This window comes from Peromyscus maniculatus, chromosome 5 (assembly GCF_049852395.1).
Source record: "Peromyscus maniculatus bairdii isolate BWxNUB_F1_BW_parent chromosome 5, HU_Pman_BW_mat_3.1, whole genome shotgun sequence".
NCBI lineage: Eukaryota > Metazoa > Chordata > Mammalia > Rodentia > Cricetidae > Peromyscus > Peromyscus maniculatus.
This window is the reverse complement of record NC_134856.1, coordinates 106220030-106239291: the sequence shown is the minus strand read 5'-3', so window position 1 is coordinate 106239291 and position 19262 is coordinate 106220030. Positions and strand designations below refer to the sequence as shown.

The 19262-nt window shown below is 46.7% G+C and overlaps 1 protein-coding gene across 5 annotated transcripts in view; it reads right to left on the bottom strand.

Moving 5' to 3' along the window:
* The window catches only part of Ripor2 (RHO family interacting cell polarization regulator 2), a 217532-nt gene that overhangs the window by 48316 nt on the left and 149954 nt on the right, over positions 1-19262 (bottom strand). For all 5 annotated transcript variants that reach the window (XM_076573071.1, XM_076573068.1, XM_076573069.1 and 2 more), the window contains exons 2-8: positions 11901-12027; positions 9609-9764; positions 8385-8463; positions 6747-6770; positions 5703-5756; positions 3699-3848; positions 776-839 (exon numbers count right to left, since the gene is read on the bottom strand). In XM_076573071.1, coding sequence (XP_076429186.1) covers positions 776-839; positions 3699-3848; positions 5703-5756; positions 6747-6770; positions 8385-8463; positions 9609-9764; positions 11901-12027 — 654 coding nt within the window. The remainder of the gene's footprint in view (positions 1-775; positions 840-3698; positions 3849-5702; positions 5757-6746; positions 6771-8384; positions 8464-9608; positions 9765-11900; positions 12028-19262) is intronic.

Genomic DNA, 19262 nt, shown 5'->3' with positions numbered 1-19262 from the left:
TACAAGCCTATATTCCCGGGGCATGGCAGGCTGTGGCAGGAGGATTGCCGTGGGTTTGAGACCAGCTTGAATTACGGAGAAAACTTTTGTCTTAGAAACAAAAGTAAAATATCCTAAGTAGATAAATCAACAGATGAATAAACGGCAGTGCAAAAAAGCCAACAGGCATGTCTAGCGTGTAGAAAGGGGTTTTGCTTGAGATGAAAGGGATCCGTCTGACAACTAGTTATAACACATGGACCTTGTGTGAGTCCTAATTAAAGCAAAGCAACTGTAGGAAGCGTTTTTGAGACAGCTGGGGTAGCTGCAAACGAACTAGGTTAATAACAAAGGCTTGTTAATTTTGTTAGATGTGATAATGGGACAACAGGACATGGCACTGTGGTTACATAAGAAGTGGCCCTATTCTTTCCAAACTGCTCACTGAAGTTTACAGGCACTGGCTGACATACTTGGGGTTCACTCTTCTGGAGTTTTCTAGTTCATCAGAAGAAAAAGAAAACGCGGCAGAGTCTTGGTGATTACTGACTCTGGGGGATGGACTGGGAGGGTTTGCCGTTTGGTTCACTCTATTCTTCTGCCCATTTGACACAGTCCTACAGTAAACACCATTTTCAAGTGTGAAGGCAAGATTCAAGAGTCTCATCAACAAACAAACATGAGTGGGAGCATGGGGGTGATCCTATGTCCCTGCAAAGAAAACACAAACAGCATGCCTTCTCAGGAAGTTCTGTGAAGACAGCACCTTGTCTCTCTCTAAACAAGGACAGCTTACCTTTCATCTTGACGGAGAATTCTCCCAGCAGACTCTCCAGCTCTGCCTCAATGGTGCACATGTTCTGGAAGAGCAGAGGAGATGGTGTTAGGTCCCCCACCCTCCACACTGCAGCTCAAAGCATAAGGCACTTCAACAGTGATAGCATGAACAAAGGCATTTTCCTGTTTGCTGTGAGTACAAAGTGCAGCCTCCAAGACATGGCTAAGCAAGGCTTCCAGTGCATGGGATAGTTGGAGCTTAGGTGAACAAGTTAAATGATATCAAAAGAGTCAGACAAATACAGAATACGGGATGTTCCATAAGAACAGACTCAGACTGTACAAAAAAAGCAGTATTATTGTGATAGAGGAATCAGCCATACCCAATACATAGGAAGAGATCCATACTCCAGGTTAAATGAGCAGGTCAGCCATGCTATAGTGTGTGCCTGTTTCACAACAACATGTTATATACCATCCCCCATGTATCTTTTATTTGCTAAATTAAAAAAGAAAGAAAGAAAGAAAGAAAGAAAGAAAGAAAGAAAGAAAGAAAGAAAGAAAAAAGCAACCAGGCATAGTGGTATGTGCTTGTAATCCCAGTACAAGGAAGGCAGACAGGCTGACCTCTGGCCTTGTTGGCTTGCCAGCCTAACCTACTGAGAGTTCCAGGCCAGTGAGAAGTTCTGTCTCCAAACAAACAAAACCTAACAAAATGGATGAGGTTTTCGTCTGGTCTCCACACCTGCCTCTTTACACCACACACACACACACACACACACACACACACACACACACACACACACACACACATTTGGGGGGGTTAGCATAGGAGTTCGATTCTGCTCAAGTGAAGCAGACTTCCTAATGCGATGTCATGAAGCCCAGAATGCCCCCTGGACCTAGTCGCTGTTCCCCTCCTCACTGTGGTGCCAAAGGAATGAGAGGTGGACGGTTACAATGCCTAACCACACCCATCCTACTGCCCCAGTATCTGATGGCCTCATGGGAACAGTTAGAGGTGTACTTAAAGTGTCACAGCCCGTATCTGTCACCAGTGAGGGTCTCCTGCAGCTCAGCTGGGGCAAGATTTGGAAGCCTCTCTATTGGGGTAAGCAGCAATGTCCACTGCTTCTGCAAGCTTCTTCCTCACGGCCAGCTTCCCTGAGGCTCGGCCTGTGCAAGTTGCCGTTCTGACAAAAGCGAGGCCCCCATGTGAGCGCGGGCACACGCAGGGCTTCAGGGAGCATTAAAAAGGTCTGAGGCTCCATTTCCTCATTGTTTCTTTGTTCTGCTCAGCACCTTTACTCTTGTGGGACACGGAGAAAATGGCTTTACCCGTCCTGTTGCAAGGTCTCAGTACTTCAGAGAGCTTAGCAAAGCTGGGAAGCCTTTCCTCAGGTCTGAGCTCAGAGTAGCTTGAAAGCTTTGAAAAAAAAAATCTCAACAAACAGCTTGCTTCCTCGGAGTCTGGGACCTCTTTGCAAAGGGACAGTTGCTAGACATAACAGATGCATCATCAGGCACGCTGGGACTGCTACTACTGTCTCAAGAACCCAGGGGCCACTAGGTTAACAACCGAAGTCACCCATGGTCAGAACTTCCCATGGATGCAGCCAGGGATGAACGCTGTTACGTGTGTGAAAATGCTCCGAGACGTGCTGCGGCAATTACGGGTGTGCTGAAATCACTCGTGATTTCCCTGCTTTGAAATGGTAGTGCTTCTTAGAGCTATTGTTGGATCCTGTAATTTTGGTGTGCTCAAAAAGCAGGTCACAGAGCTGGAGAGATGGCTCAGTGGTTAAGAGCACAGGCTGTTCTTCCAGAGGATCCAGGTTCAGTTCCCAGCATCTACATTGTGACTCGTAACGACCTGTAACTCCAGCTACAGGGGATCCAGTGCCCTCTTCCAATGATGTCCGAGCTATCTCCATAGCCCTTATTTATTTATCTGAGACAAGTTCTTGCTATGTAGACCTAGCTGGCCTGGGAGTCATTATGCAGCCCAGGGTGGTCTCAAACCTTCTGCAGTTCTCCTGTTTTAGCCTCCAAGTGTCGAGATTCTTTTATGAATTAAACATATTCTTCTGAAAAGGGGATTTAGGCAAAGAAGAGTCTAATGTTAAATCGTGAAAGGAGCAAGACTTGGTTCAGACAAGGGGCAGCCCTATGGTTCCGGCGTAAAGGGACCCTAAGACAGACGCTTGGCTCTACGGTTGTCCACCAGAGCCTGCTGGATCCATGACTCCACGGATGACATTTGATCTCTGAAGAAAGTCTCCAGGAACAGTGAGACATGCAGCTTTAATAATTCAGCCTGTTCATCAAGGGCATGCATTAGTGTTAGTTCACCCCTAGAGGGGTGAAAACCTCCCTGTCTGATGCTTGGGCCCCAGGGACAGTCAGAAACCAGGAAGATGCATTTCTGTTCATGGTTCTTTGACATCTTAACATGGGGTTTACTCTTCCTTCAGGGCACACTACGGTATTTGGAAGTGAATTTAAATGATGAAATGTTAGGCCTCATGCCTTAGTTTAGACAATCCCACCACTGTCTTGCTTGCAGTCCCCTACCCCCCACCCCTATACTAGGAGAGGGGCCTCGTGTCTTCCAGATAAATAAATGCTCTACCTCTGACCTAGCTCTTCCTAGCTCTCTTTTTACTTTTTCTTTCTTGTTCTAGTTTGCATTTTGAGCCACGGTCTCACTGAACTGCCCAGCTTGGCTTTGAACTCACACTGTCGTCCAAGTTAGCCTTGAACTTGCAATGCCCCTGCCTCAACTTCCTGAGTAGCTGGGATTACAGGCCTGTGCCAGCAGGCCTGGCTGCATCTGCACGTATCTTCTAGAGTGTGCAATGGGCTTGTGTGCCACTGCTCGCCCTTTTCTGGCAGGGACTAACAGGTCAGATCCAGTCATGGGAAGAGGCTGCAGGGCTTACCTCCGTGTACTCCTTGTAGCTGCGGTTAATCTCCGACAGACTCTCCCGGGCAGCCTTGCTGGCGGGGGATGCCGCAAATGCTTGCTTCATTTTGCTGGCACCATCTTGGAGGCGCCGTTGGATACAGTAGGCTTCATAAAGCTCGTCGACCTGCCAGAGCCCAAACAGGAAAAAGATCAATAGCTGTCATGCTTGAGAGAAGTCCCACAGGCCGCTGTCATGCCCTTAAAGACACACTGTATTTCTGTCTCCAAGAAGCAGAATCTTGCCCAGGGCGAGTGAGTCCTTTAGACCAGTCACTTACTTTCAGCAGATTGTGACACGTCTGTTTGTTTGTTTCAAAGCAGATTTTGCTTGAATCATGTTTCCAAATTACATAAGCCGGAAAAGACCCTTTTGTGTCTTTGAGGCTACCACTGGGATTGTTTCCACGGAGTCAGGTAGCTGGACATAGTGGCACACGCCTATAATCCCAGCACTTGGGAGGCTGAGGTAGGAGGGTTGTGGGTTCCAGGCCATTGAGGTCCTGCTTCAAACAAACAAACAACTCCCCCAAAATAAAACAAAATGAAACAAAAGGTAAAGGGAGGTATGGGGGTGGAGGGGAGACAGAGAAGTGGGGGCACACTTGGGTAAATTTGTAGGTCTGTGCTGGACTGTGGAGTTAGACAATGAACACAGGAGCCTGTGGAATAAGCATTGGGAGAGGTCCTGGTTTTCTATTAAAGAAAAAACTTGTAGAATGCAAAGCTGTTATCACTTCAAGAAGTATTGTCAACAGATGATACCTACAAATTTTGGAGTTGATATTTTATTCATTTGTGTGTGTGTGTGTGTGTGTGTGTGTGTGTGTGTGTGTGTGCAGAAGGCACCAGCAGATGGCGCCAGCCGTCTTCTTCTATCACTCAACCTATTCCTTTGAAGCAAGAGGGGTCTCTCCCTGAACGTGTAGCTCAGGTTTTCTCAGCTAAATTGAAGGCCAGCAAGGCCCAGCCACCTTCCTGTCTTTGCCCCATTTGGAGCTGGGGTTACAGGTATTTGGGGGGTACTCAGCTTGTGGCATGGGTGCTGGGTTCCAAACTCTGCTCCTCATGATTGCGTGATTACATAGCAAGTACTCTTACTCACTGAACTATTTCCATAGGCCTGGATTCAGCCTATTTTTTTTTAATTTTATTTTTAATTATGTGCCTATATACTGTGTGATGTGTGGGCATGTGTACTTGAGTGCAGGTGCCCTTGGAAGCCAGAAGAGGGCATCAGATCCCCTGGAGCTGCAGTTATAGGCAGTTGGGAGCCAAGGGATGTGGGTGCTGGGACTTGAACTGTCCAAGAGCAGCATGTGCTCTTAACCACTGAGACATCTCTCTAGCCCCAGGATTAAGTATTTAAAAACTGAAAATGAGGTTATTTACTGAAAATAATTTTGTGAAGTCATGGGTCAATAGCAGAGAAACTGAAATTAAGTTGTTCAAATTTATCACAGTGCAGTCTCAACAGTGATAAATGATCAGGCTTCCCATTCTTATTTCTCCCCATCTCCCTCCCCATTCCTTCCTCCCTCCCTCCCTCCCTCCCTCCCTCCCTCCCTCCCTCCCTCCCTCCCTCCCTCCCTCCCTCTCACCCTCCTTACTTAATTCCTGTCTTTCTTTGGGGTATTATTTATTTATATTTTATGTGAATGGGTGTTTTGCTTGCATGCATGGCTGTGCACCACATTCATGCCTGGTACCCATGGAAGCCAGAAGATGTTGGATCCCTTGGGACTGGAGTTACAATTGACTGTGAGCCACCATGTGGAGGTTGGGAACTGAACCTGGGTCCTCTGCAAAAGCAGCCAGTGCTCTTAACTGCAGAGTCATTTCTCATCCCCAAGGCGTTCATTTCTATGTTCAGCTTAGGTATCTATTAGTTAAAGGCTCACTGGGCCGCTCGACTCCGGGTGGGCTTGCACCGGGCAGTAACTAAGGGCAGAAACATGGACGCAAAGACAGCATCGGTTACCTTACTGATGTGGAACTCCAGCCGTCGCATGTATCTCTCAATCGTTTTGATTTGCTGGAATTAAAAGGAGAAGGTTGAAAAAGTGCAGCCATTCACAGTGCAATTGATTAGGCTCGCGAGAGCAATCTCATTAGCATGTCCTCCTCCGCACAAGTCCCGGAAATACGGTTCTTACTACTACTTCCTCTTTCCTCCCACCCTGGCCACTATTTTAGGGTTGCTGTAATGTTAATTTTGAAAATATTTTTCAAAACACTGACTGTCATGAGAGATGAGCTTGAACTAATTATAGTCACCCCGCATTTAACACTGGGGTGGCCAATCCACTCCGTTTCTGGTGGAGCAGTCTCATTTTTTGTTTGTGCTAAACTGAGCCTTTTGCACACTGAGTTGTGTCTGAAACTGGGGTACATTTTGTAATCGTTGTTTGCCCCTGCGGCAGATAGCCATCAGTGTGGGCTCACAGACACAGCTGCTCATGCCAGCCCTGTGAGTTCTAAATATTGTTGTAACATACACTTGAGTTAATTGCCCTTTAAAATATCCTCATGGAGAATATACCACGACAGGCATTGAAATAAAGCTACGTATATAGAACGGCATGGAGAGTGACATTACGCACGGCTAAAAAGGAAGACACACACAAAAAAATCTCACTTATAAAAGGCCTGAAACAATTTTGTCAGTAAGAATATATACATTTTACATGAAAAGAAAGAACTAGATTCAATTGGAATAATTTTTTCTATTTTATAATATATTTTTTGAAACATTACATTATATATGGAATATATAGTGGAAAAATATATATTTTAGTGGCCCATAAACAATTGTAGCATTTTCCAATCAGAGGCGCCTCATACTCAAAGGCTGATGCTCACTCATCCTCTTCAGGGAACAAAAAACCAAAATGGATTTTTCTTCCCAAGATGAGAAAATCATCCTTTCTCTGGAATTTTACTGTCCCCCAAAGGGCCTCTTATTGACATCTGCTCAGAGCACAGAGTTTCATCTTTCAGCAGCACCCCAACACAGATAGCCTACCTTGTCTAGGTCATACAGCACACCCTGAAATGAAAAGAAGAGCCCCTGGTTACAACACATCGTAGGGAGAAACCCTGTCCGCTTTAATAAGCGGCTCAGCTCACATTTGTACATTGCCTGAAGGAATCACCAGCCCCACCAAATGCTATTGGATTTTTTTTTTTGTATTTGCTTTTAATGAGTAAAACTCAGGGTTATTTGGAGTACTCTCAAGAGCCACCGTTGCCTGACCTCTGCGACTCCACAACTGCACCCTGCTCTTGTGGCCTCTCAGCCGCTTAAGGGTTCATAAAGAAAACCCAGCAAAGTCTACCTGCCAACGAAGCAGAAGATAAACATGTCCTTCCACAGCTGCCAGGGCTGCCAATGCAGACTCCCCTGAGGTTTTCTGCTGCCTTGAAAGGTTAAGGTGTGATAAATAACACTTTGGTATGAACAAAATCAGCCCTCACAAATTCATCGGAATAGAGGATGTTCACCATCCAGCATGGATTCTAATGGGGCTCAAAGGTGCTCTCACTCTGGCTGCTTAGTGACCTTCTTCTCTTCCTTCCCTGGTTAGTTTTTGGCACAAGCCAGGGTTATCTGAGAAGTGGGAATGTCAGTTGAAAAAAATACAATCAGGTTGACATGTAGGCAAATCTGTGGGGCATTTTCTTAATGATTGGTGTGGGGAGGGTCCCGCCCTTTGTGGGTGGTGCCCCTCTTGAACATGTGGTCCTGAGAACTATAAGAAGGCAGGCTGAGCAAGCCATGAGGAGGAAGGCAGTAAAGCAGTGTTCCTCCATGGCCTCTGCTGCCGTTCTTGCCTCCAGGTTCCTGCCCTGACTTCTCTCCGATGCAGGAGAGCCTGTAAGCTGAAACAAACCCCCCTGCAAGTTGCGTTTGGCTGTGGTGTTCATCCTAGCCACAGGAAGCGAACTCGGACACTGACCTATATTTACAAGTTGGAGATAAAGCAAATAAATGTTCTTGTTTCTGAATTCTGAATGTATTAAGAAGGTGCTAGGAAAACAGCAACACATCATTTTGTTATATTGCTTAGAGTTTTCTTCTAAAGATTTATTTATGTATTTTATGTAGACAGGTGCTTTGTCTACAAGCATGTCTGTGCACCAGAAGAGGGTATTGGATCATGAGCCGCCATGTGGGTGCTGGGAATTAAACTCAGGACCTCTGGAAGAACAGCCAGTGCGCTTAACCGCTCAGCCAGCTCTCCAGCACCTCGTAGGGGAATTTTCAAAAACCATCTTTATCCTCTTTATTTCATTATGAAGTATATCTACATAAACACGTAGAGCATACTCAGAAGTATTGAGAATAAAGCATTGAAAAGAAAATCAACTTTTTCCTTTTATTATGATTGCTGTTTTTGTGAGACAAGGTCTCCCTATATGCTAGCCCAGGCTGGCCCTCTTCCTGCCTCAGCCTTCCTGCTGCTCGGGTTACAGGTGTAAGCCACCAAGCTCAGCTCTTCTTCCTTCCAAAACGTGGGCCAGGAGGCACTAGCTTTGCTCCTTGTGCCTGTTTTTCTTAAGCCTTCCTCCCCTCCTGGCTCCTCCCCACCTCTGGTAATGGAGGAGAGGAAACTCCCACCCTCCACTCTGTGTCAGCATCCTCATGGTCAGAGGGACCTACCAGGCGAGAGTTTCTTTTCATGTCCTTTAGCTGAGTGGTCAGCTTGTCCAGCTCCGTCTGGTGAAACTCCAGGTACTCACTGCAAAGGGAAGATATCATGGTGAGCTCTCACTCCAGGAGAGATTTGGGCAGTTGCTGACCTTAACCTTCTGAGAGGGAGTCAGGCAGTGGCTCACACTAATAATCTCAGTGCATGGGAGACTGAAGCAAGACTGTTATGTATTCTAGGCCAGCCTGGGCTTCATAGTAACTCCCAGGCTAGCCTGGGTTACAGAGTGAGACACCTGCCTTTCTCTCCTCTTGAAAAAAGAATCAAAACTTTGCTCTGTGGCTGGGGAGCATCTGGAAGCACCAGTAGCTGCATTTGATCTTGTCTAGTTTGAAGAGAGGGAGAGAGATGAGGGGAGTGCCCCTGGGAGGGTGAAAATCCAGCAATGAAGTCACCTGGGAGGGAAGAGTTAGACAGGACGAGGGTCACACAGTTTTGTCACCTAGTGGGGACTGCAGGTGCCTTACCAAATGCTAGGGAAGCTACCTTCTGGACAAATTGTTCTTATAGCACATTCAGGAAGGTTTCAGACTCCTTTACAGAGTGTTTGCATGTGCATATGTTTGAGGCAGGTTGTATACTAAGCCATCCAGGCTGACTTTGACCTTTGGATAATCCTCCTGCGTTGGCCTCCTGAGTGCTGGGTAGAATTACAGGTGTGATCTACTCCACCAGGCTGAGAACCCTTTCCTGGCTATCCCCAGTGCAGCTATGACTGTCCACTACTGTCTAAGTGAAGTCCAACCCTGGGGGGAGCTAGCTATAAACATATCACCATGTCAAGCCGGCTTCAATGTCACGGATACGACGTGCTGTCCCAACCCATCTCGCATCTGTGGGACTAAAAGCTGCCTCAATTATAGAACAAGAAGGAAACACCCAACAAAGTATGCTGACATGCTTTTTTCCTTCTGTGACCCCATCCATCACTTGACAAGTGGAGATGGGATCAGAACTGCAAGGCCATCGTTGTCTACATAGTGAGTTCAAGGCCAGCCTGAGCTGCATTAGACTCTGCCTCAAAAACAAACAAAAGAAGAAAATAGCAGTGGCACACACGGCCGTTTTCAGAACTGCTTTCCTAAGACGACTAGCTTGTAGGAAGGAAAAGGGTTATTTTAGGAAGGAAAAAGGTCCCCTTGCCCCAAGTGCTTTGTCAAGTCCATTATTCTTACTCGAGTCCATTTTTCAAGGCCCTGTAGACCTCCTCTACTCTCTTCGGCTGAGGCTCTTTGGGAGTGTTGTTATTTTTGTGTCCTAAATTGTGCATTTTCTTCAGCTTGGCCTGAGGCTTCTTGAGAGCAGAGGCATTTTCAATGAAGGAGTTACATCTAGAGAAAGAGAAAGAAGACTGTGAGTCTCAGACATCAAAGAGACCCACAGGGAACTGCCTTTGAAATCTTCCTGCTCTCATCCTAGCGCGCTGGAGGAAGGTAACACGGCCCTGGACAGCAACAGATCCCAGCCGAGCACATTTCAGCTTCTTGATGTTTGTTGAAAGCTCCGCTGAGCAGAGGCGACCCTGGAGGCATAGCCTCGCTTTGGGTTGTGTGCCTTTTGAGGGTGCCCTTGTAGTTTAGCTCACAGGGCGCCAGGGATAAATGGTTCCGGGTGGAAACAGTGAACAGGTAGAAGTTATATCCAACCAAAGGGAAACATTTTTTTTTGCATAGTAACAGATACAAACTTATGTACCTCAGTAGGATATGAGTGACACCTTTTTGGGTTAAGTGCCAAAACATGACCAATAGCTAATTTTCTAGGGCATTAAACAAAAACACATGTAGCTTGTACTCAGAGCTCTCCTTGAAGTATTATTTACCTGATTTCACTTTAATTTTTTTCATTTTGTTTTTTGCAGTGGGGTCTGTGAGTGTGTATGCAGGTGTTAGTGCATGTGTGTGTACAGGTGCACAGAAGCCAGAAGCTGACTTTTGGGTATCATTCTTTATCATTCTTCTTCTTCTTTTTTAGACAGAGCCTGTCTTTAAGTCTGGGGCTCCCTTGGAAAGGGAGAGCGTCCTGCAGCAAACCAAAGACGACTTTCCTTGCTTCTTACCTTCTCACTCCCTGCACTTCCTCAGTCTTATGAGAGGGGAGATTCCAGGCAAAGGAGAGGCTAATGTCCCAGCCCCCACCTGAATAACATCAGCTCCCCAGAGTCACTCTGTCTTCACCCACTGCATAATTTCATACCAAACACAGTCTCCCAAACAGGAAGGTAAAGGAAAGTGTGCTTTAAAGGGCATCGGGAGTGGGGCGGGGCGAGTCTACACTCTCAGGTGTAGCAGGAATCTTCAAAGTTCTTATTAATGAAATCAAACCCCAGGCCAGTTCTTGGGGTGAATACTGGTAGGTCAGAGAGACAGAACAAGCCACAGCTATCTCACCTCGCCGGATCCTCAGCTGGTCTTGTCTCCTTAGACTGGAGGCTTCTGAGTCCTCATCCGGAATGCGTCTCAGCTGAATTACTGCTCAAAAGCCTGAATGCTTAACCAGCCAAATGCTTCTTGTTTCTGGTCCTCACGCCTTATATATCTTTCTGCTTTCTACCACCACTCTCTGGGATTAAAGGCATGTGTCACCATGCTTGGCTGTTTCCAATGTGGCCTTGAACTCACAGAGATCCAGAGGGATTTCTATCTCTGGAATGCTAGGATTAAAGGTGTGAGTGCCACCATTTTCTAGCCTTTGTATCTAGTGGCTGTCTGTTCTCTGACCCCAGATGAATTTATTAGGGTACACAATATTTTGGGGAACACAATACCACCACACTCAGGTCCACGGCTAACTGTGGTACCTATCAGCATACCAAAGTGCATGCTGACCTCCAGGCTCTCAGCACAAAGCACCTGCTAACGGAGTCCACACTGGCACCCTGGCTCTTCTCACCGGCTCTCAGCCCTAAACGTTTCCATCTCACGGGCGTCCCTTCCCCTAGCTTCTGATTCCTACATAGCCCTGCCATTTCAGCCATGCACCCTCTCTGTCCTCCTTTTGCCCCCTTTCTTGGCCTCCTCTCTCACTCCCCTGACCACACACCTGCCCCACGGCCCAGTTGACCCTGATGGCCATGTTCAGTGTACTACTTTCTCTCTAAGCTCTGGATGCTTCCAGATGCCATTGGCTGTACTCTTTCTCATATCTACATTGAAAACCTTCCCCTCAATCACACCTCGGAGTGGTCATGTCCCCCACAGTGAGGACATGACCACTCATAATAGCTAGGATAAGCTAGCCAGTTACGTATGTGTATGTATATACATAAACGGCTAGCTTATTCTAAACCCTCAGACGTCTTTGCACAAGGAATTCTAAGTGATAAAAATGAGAGTACTGAATTCTGGGTGTGTTGCCTTTTCCATGAAGAAGACATTAACTGCCACACACATGCATGTTGGTGAGGCACACACATCAGCGCCCCTGCCTCGTCCTGCCACACCCCAGGAGGAGCACCCAGCACTTGCCTGGACCGCCTCTCCTGCAGGCCGCTAAAACCCGCGAAGGACTGGCTCCGGATGATGCCATTGGGCCCTCCAGGCGAGAAGGACTGGGATCCCACCAGCATGATTTCTGGGAGTCTGGTTGGCAGTCCTGTAAGAGAGATGGAAGGCCACGGTGACTGTCGGCAGGTTCACACAGAAGCACTGAGCTCGTCGACATTCAGAGGTGTGACAAGGTGAAGTGACTCACGAGGTCCTGGTCATGAGGGCCATGAACTGCTTCTAGGCTTCCCTAAAAGGAGACTCATCCACTTACACCAAAATAAATATGAATACACAAAATTGCTGCCACTTAGGTTTCCCTTGTGTGTGGGGGCATATGTATGTGATGCATACACGTATGTTTATGTGTGTTTGCATGTATATGGACATGTGTGCACATGCACGTGGAGACTTGAGGTTGGTGGTAGGACTCTTCTAGGTAGTGCTCATCTTGTTCACTGTGGCAGACTCTCAACAGAATGCAGACATCGACACTATGGCTAGTTTACTTAGCTAGCTCTGGGGATCCCCTGTCCGTCTTCAACTTCACAGGCCGGCTGCTCTGCCTGCCCAGAACTTGTGTGGGTTCTGACAGCTGGCACTTCCTCCTCAAGCCTGCATACTTTATTCACTGAGCCACCCCATCTTCCTAACTGACGTATGTTTCCTTAGGAGTGCCTGTCCGTCCGTCCGTCCTTCCTTCCTCCCTCCCTCCTTTCCTTCCTTCCTTCTTCCCTCCTTCCCTTCCTTCTTTATTTCTTTCTCCCTCTTCCCCTCCCCTCTGCCCTTCCTTCTCCTTCCCCTCACCCCCCTTCTTTCTCAGGCTCAACCTGGGTCTACCAAAGATAAAAACACTTGTGATGGTTCAGTCCATTCAGTTACAACAACACTGTACAAAGGAGCCACCATTAAATTTCCAGATAGTCCAACAACCTGAAATTCAAAATGTAGTCAGGCCTACAGGTGGGATTTTATGGGTAAGGCTGAAAACACGCGGTTTCTTTAAAGATGAACTTACTTAAACCCTTTCCACCTTTCTCTCCTTATTCTGGTAGATGAGACTGTCACTGGGTTGTCTGGGCACATAAGGATGGGTAGAAGGAGCACTCACAAAGGAAGTGATAATCTGGTTAGATAAGAAGGCGAGAGGTAGGCGGCCACAGGGCGCCCAGTTCTTTTGGATCCTTTCTTCGGCTGCTTGTTTGGCTTTGTGAAGACTCCCCATGACAGACCAAGGTGCGGCATCAAAGCACAACTTCAGCAGGACGAAGCCCAAGGTTAGTCCCCCAAGGGACTGTCCTAGAACTGTGAGGTAACCCTACCCACCGTCAACCAGGCAGCCTCAAAGCATGTAGCATTTGTTCAGCAGGTGACATCAGCTCAGGCAGGGGCTGAGCTGGCAGGAAAAGGGGAGTGTCCACACTGAAACCCCCAAAGTGGACACGCAGCAATCAGCACCACCCATTGTTCTTTAAGGAACCTAGGAGAAAGAGGGAAAAGCTAAACCCTCAGAGAGCAGACTCTGGTCCACACTGCCGCAGGGCTTTAAATCCCTACCCTTCTGGGGAAAGCGTGCCTTATTGCAGGGGACAAGGTGCTCACGCACTGAAAGGTCAGTCTGGACAGTAAGCTGGCTTTTCCATGGGATGGGACAAAGCCTCACAGCTGCCAAAGACAGAAGGGATTGTCTAGAATTTTAAGTGGAATAAGATAGAAATACGTAAAGGTAACGGACTGTGCACAGTCACCAGGCACAATGGAGCTGCTGCTGGGGACTCCACACAGAAGCCCAGTTTGCCAATTCCTCAACAAGTTCTCACAATGGCTCTCTAGTGTCTACATTTTACCGAGGACGTTCACAGAGCCAGCCCCACGCAGCATGACGCCACCTGCAAACTTCTAAAAGTCATCCTGAAGGCGCGAAGGCTTGTGTGCGCCTTCTTCACTCCATCGGTTTTTGCCTATTTTCCTCCGGGGCCGGGGATTGAACCCAGGGCCGCCCACGTGCTAGTCAAGGGCTCTACCACTGAGCTACACTCCCACACTTATATTCAAGAATTTCACAACCAAACACGCATCTCATTAAGTCTCAGCTCTACAGATCTTTTAAATGTTATGTTATTATTTTATGTGTATGCAAGCATGTCTGTGCACTACAAGCTCGAAGTGCTCGCTGAGGCCAGAAGAGGGCGTCAGATCCCCTGGAACTGGAGTCACAGACGGTTGTGAACTGCCAAGCCGCGTGCTGGGAATTGAACTCAGGCTTTCTGGAAGAGCAGCCAGGGCTCTTAACAGTCTTCTCTGCAGCCCCAACTTGATGAATCTTATTAGTGTTGTATCTCATTTTGTAAGTTGTTCAACAGATCCAATGAAGCACAGGTATTTGATTGAAAATGAATAGCGAACTTTAAAGCTGTTTAAAATACTGGACTGTTTCACACTTTCTCGATATTATGTGCATATATTTCTTTGTTTCCTTTCGGTCTGGGTGTTGTGAGATGGAGTTTCACTATGTGGCCCTAACTGTTTTGGAACTTATCCAGCAGCCCAGTCTGACTTTGAACTCATACCGATTCTCCTCCTGCCTTAGTCTTCACACAGCTGGCATTGGAGGCAGGGTCTCACCATGCAGTACTGGCTGGCCTGGAACTCGCTGCATGGAGAAGGCTGGCCTCACACTTGTGATGAAGCTGCCACCTTTGTTCCTGTGTGCTAGCACAGAAGTGTGCTGAAATTGTGTGTGTGTGTGTGTGTGTGTGTGTGTGTGTGTGTGTGTGTTTAACCCAAAAGATTATTTGTTCCTTTCTTATTCTTTTCATCAGTAGATTAAGCTACAGTGGCCTGGCTCGAAGCCTCAGGCATTCTAGGATAATTAATATAGGCAATGACCTGTTTATACAGCTGTTCAAAAGGCCCCTCAGGTGATTTTGATGCTGAGCGGAGCTGGGAAGACACTGCTTTAGAAATTCCATTACACAATCAGTTGCACTAATGATAGACTTGAAACAAAAGAGAAGAAAAGAGCGGAGGAAAACCTGTCATGTTGGGTAAAATGTAAAACTTAGAGGAACATTACAGTTTAACAAGTCCAAATGTTTTCTTAAATCTTAGTCTTCATTTTAATTTTATTTTGTATTCCGTTATTTATTTTGAGGATGGTTACTATACAACTCAGGCTGGCCCGGAGCTCACTATGTGCCCAGGCTTGGCCTCAGTCTCCTGAGTGCTGGGATTACTGTGCCCCGTGCCTGGCCTGTTCTTCAGTCTTAGGCCCCTGTCTGCAAAGTTCCGGCGACACATTAGCTGAATGAAATGCCTTGTGACGAAACCTGTGTCCCAGACAGTGCAGTCTGCTCATTTCTCCTGTCTGTCACTGGCATGAAAGCATCTAAGAGTAGGTGTTTGGGCAGGGTTTTAGGATGTACATGCTTTGGAGGGCGAAGCATTACTCAGAAACATTTTGTTAACTTCCCACGGGGAGTAGGTGACTGTTAGGAGCATGGCTCGGGTGAGGGTTTGACTTCATCTCTCCATCCTGACAATGATTTTTATCTACCAGGAAAGAATTTGAGAAGTGGTTTACGTTGAAATCTCTATTCTTCCATCAGTTCCCCTGAGATTCGTGTACACACGGGGGGGGGGGGGGGTAGAGGGAGAGAGGGAGAGGGAGGGAGGGAGAACTCTTAGGGACATGAAGGAGTAGGTTTTACAGGGTGGGGCACAGTTGACCCATGGGGAGTGTATAGAACACCCTCCCCCAACTCTGCAGGTCTCCAGACTCAGAAGGAAGGCTGACAAGCCCTTTTTCTCAGTTTTTGAGAGAGGGCCTCAAACTTGCTATGTCGTGGAGGCTGACTGAAAACTCCTGCTCCTTCTGCGCCTACCCCCCAATGCTGCAATTACAGATGTGCACCAATTACCGTGCCTGGCTAGGGTGACAGTTCTTTGCTTTGGCTCTTCTGGCTTCTGTAGCCTTCAGTGCATGGAAATCATCTTGCAATGCTGCATCGCTGAGCATCTTTTTGTCACCCACACCTATTCTGGCAATTGGAATGTGAAATGTCCCCTTAGACAAACGTGTTTGACATTTGTTTGTTTTGGAAGAGTGTTGAACTTTCAGGGGGTGGCACTTCACTGGAGGAAGTGGGTCACTGAGAGAGGAGGGCCTTGGGACGCCATAGCTTGGCTCTCCTCTTCGTTTTGCTCTCTGCTGCCAGACACCAGACACCTGTGACCTGTCACGATGCCTCTACCCCGCCATGATGAACGGTATTGCTTTGCACTACAAACCAACAACTACTACGCTTCTGTAAGTGGCTTTGTGTCAGGTAGCTGGTCACAGCAAGAAGCAAAGTGACTAGTCCATCTACGTTTTAGTTCTCTCTACTCTTTAGTGTGCTCTCTCTTCAGACAGCTGACTGCCTTCCAAGGAAGTGCCACATTTCTCAGTTACTAAAGCTGCCCCACCACACACACACACACACACACACACACACACACACACACACATATTCATACTATCCGACAAAGCGTAAGGTTTTGAGCATTTAATTACCCACCCCTGAGGAATTTGCATCCTAATAGCAGACACTCCATTATACCAAATGTCTTAACTTAGAGATTTGCACTGTCACTGTTGGAAGGGACACACGATGGTGTGTGGGGGGGCAGTGAGGACGTGTAAAACACACTCATCCTCTGATGTGTCTTCAGGAAAGCACCTGAGAGCACAGAGAGGCACATAAGAGACATTCATTACAGGCTATGCTTCCAATATTGAGAAGCAGTATCCATGTTACCAGGCCTGGTGGAATGCTTGCCCATCGTTCACAAGACCCTGGGTTCAATGCCCAGCACCATACATGCACACAAATGATTACAGAAGTGGTTAGTGCATTGTGGCATAATCACTAAGGTGGAAAACTGTACCACAGTGAAAACAATGGTAGGCGGAGTGGTGTGTGTGTCGTCCCAGCACTCAGGAGGCTAAAGCGGAAAGAGTGAATTCAGGCTGTCTTGGGCTATATAATAAGACCCTGTCTCAGAAATCCAGCAATAACAGTAAATAATAATACTAAGCTGTCATATAATTTTCTTAAAGAAAGAACTTTAGGATTCTAGGGTGGGTATACTGGGCAGCAGTACAATACCAGGAATGGTAAAAACAAAACCATGTACATAGAACGATGTACATGGCTGGAAAAGTTGGGGAAGTGTGGACAGCTGTCTGTGGAAAGGTGCGATTGAGTGGTAGTCAGCAACAGGGCAGCATTTTCTGACTGTGGTTCTTACAGAGATTAATACATGTATTATTCATGGATGCAAAATTCTTGAGATTCCAGACACTTCGGTTTGGGAGTGGAGAGAAGATAGCTTATATCAGAAATCATGTAAGATAGCTGTTGGGTGCCAACCTTGTTTTTTTATTTATAAGTCTTGCAGAGAAGAAATATGATTTCCAAGAAACAATGTAGTAGATTTCATAAATTTTGACTAGATTCAAGCAAGTCACAATCCCCCATAATGCCCTTATTTTGAATTTTGAGCTATGTAACAACTTCCTGACTTTCATTCAAAAAACACCAGAGATTAGAGATTACACCAGATCTACATTGCTCCGCTTCATGGAAAAGGATTTCCAATACAGCAGAGTTCTATATAAAACTACAGACTCAGTTTTGGATGCTGTTACTCATCTTCAGGACTGCAACAGGAGCTTTGCAAAAAAGACTTCTTAGGGCTGGAGAGATGCCTCAGTTATTAAGAACACCGGCTACTCTTCCAGAGGACCAGGGTTTGAGCCCCAGCAGCACCCACATGGTAGCTCACAATCATAACTCCAGTACTAGGAATCCAATTCCCTCTTCTGGCCCCTTTGACATTGTATGCATGTGGTGTACATACATGTATGCCTATGGTGCACACACATACATGCAGGCAAAACACTCATATACATAAAAAATTAAAGGATTCCGGTCTTTCTGAAAATTACAGTTGAATCAATATCCACCTTTATGCATTAAAACCCAGAAAGGGGGGTGTATGTGTGGAGAGACGGCTCAGTAGCTAAGGGCAATTGCTTCTCTTCTAGAGGGCCTTAGTTTGGTTTCCAGCACTCACACTAGGTGGCCTACATCCACCTGTGTGTAACACAGCTCCAGGGTATCTGGTGCTCTCTTTTGGTATCAACACACATACATACATACACACACACACACACACACACACACACACACACACACACACGCATGCGTGCACGCACGCACGCATGCACCAGGATTTTTTGAAATTAGAATGATGAGATGAGAATCTGCTGAGTCAGAAGGCAGGTTTGGGACAAGAACACTGAGCCAGGTGAGGGAGAGGTTGAGGCAGATGGAAAGAGATTAAGGTGAATGGCTGCTTCCCCCTCACCACACAAAGTCTCACATTGCAATTGGTCCAGAAAGGACAGGTAAGAACAGGGCTGCAAATCAGGGCTACCTGGAGAACTCAGAGATAACCTGATGCTGAAGAGCCAGTGAAGGGAATCACCTTGGCAGGTTGACTGCTTGGAGACTGACTATGAAGAATGTAGCTCATTAATACCACCAGAATTCACAGAAGTGATGAGAAGATGCCTGGGAATTAGTCTAGGTGACACTTCTACTTTGTATTATGCTCTGACTAGCTGGCATTCCGATTTAAAACATGCTGCGGTTGGGTTAGCTTATGTTTACACATTTCTCTCTTCAAATGTCAACAGCTCCTCCAGGACTAGCAGGGTTAGGTATGACAAGGGGCAGATCTCCAACAGGCTTGCTCACACCTGCTAGGCATGGATCTTCACGCGGAGGAGTTCAAAGCAGAGGTGCTTAGAGGTTTTGCTGAATGAAAGCAAGTGGCAAACCACCCAGGCAGCCAGAAGGAAGGCTTTGCTGGCATAACAACGCTGAGTGCGATTCGGGAAGGAAAACAGGGATTGTTCGGTTTTTGTCTTTTAAGGTTTCATAGGCATCAAAACTGTCTCTAACATCAGGAAACTAGAGAGGAGCAGAAACAAGGCAGGGAAGGGAAAGAGAAAGAAGAACCACACTGTTTCCATCACCCACAGGACCACAGTGGAATTTATTTACACTTCAACTCTCCCCTTTCCCTGCGAGCATAACCGTGGTTCAGACTGCTTACAATTTTGCATGTTGCTTTTCCTAGCAAGCTTTTTTTTTTTTTAAAGCTCTTTGGGGGCCAGGTATCATACATTGACTTTTGTCTTACACCATCTTAAAAGGATACACAGGTTAACCCCTACATTCCACGTTCTCCTTTGGTCAGTAAAAGGAACCCCACCTGGACTGCATTACTTAC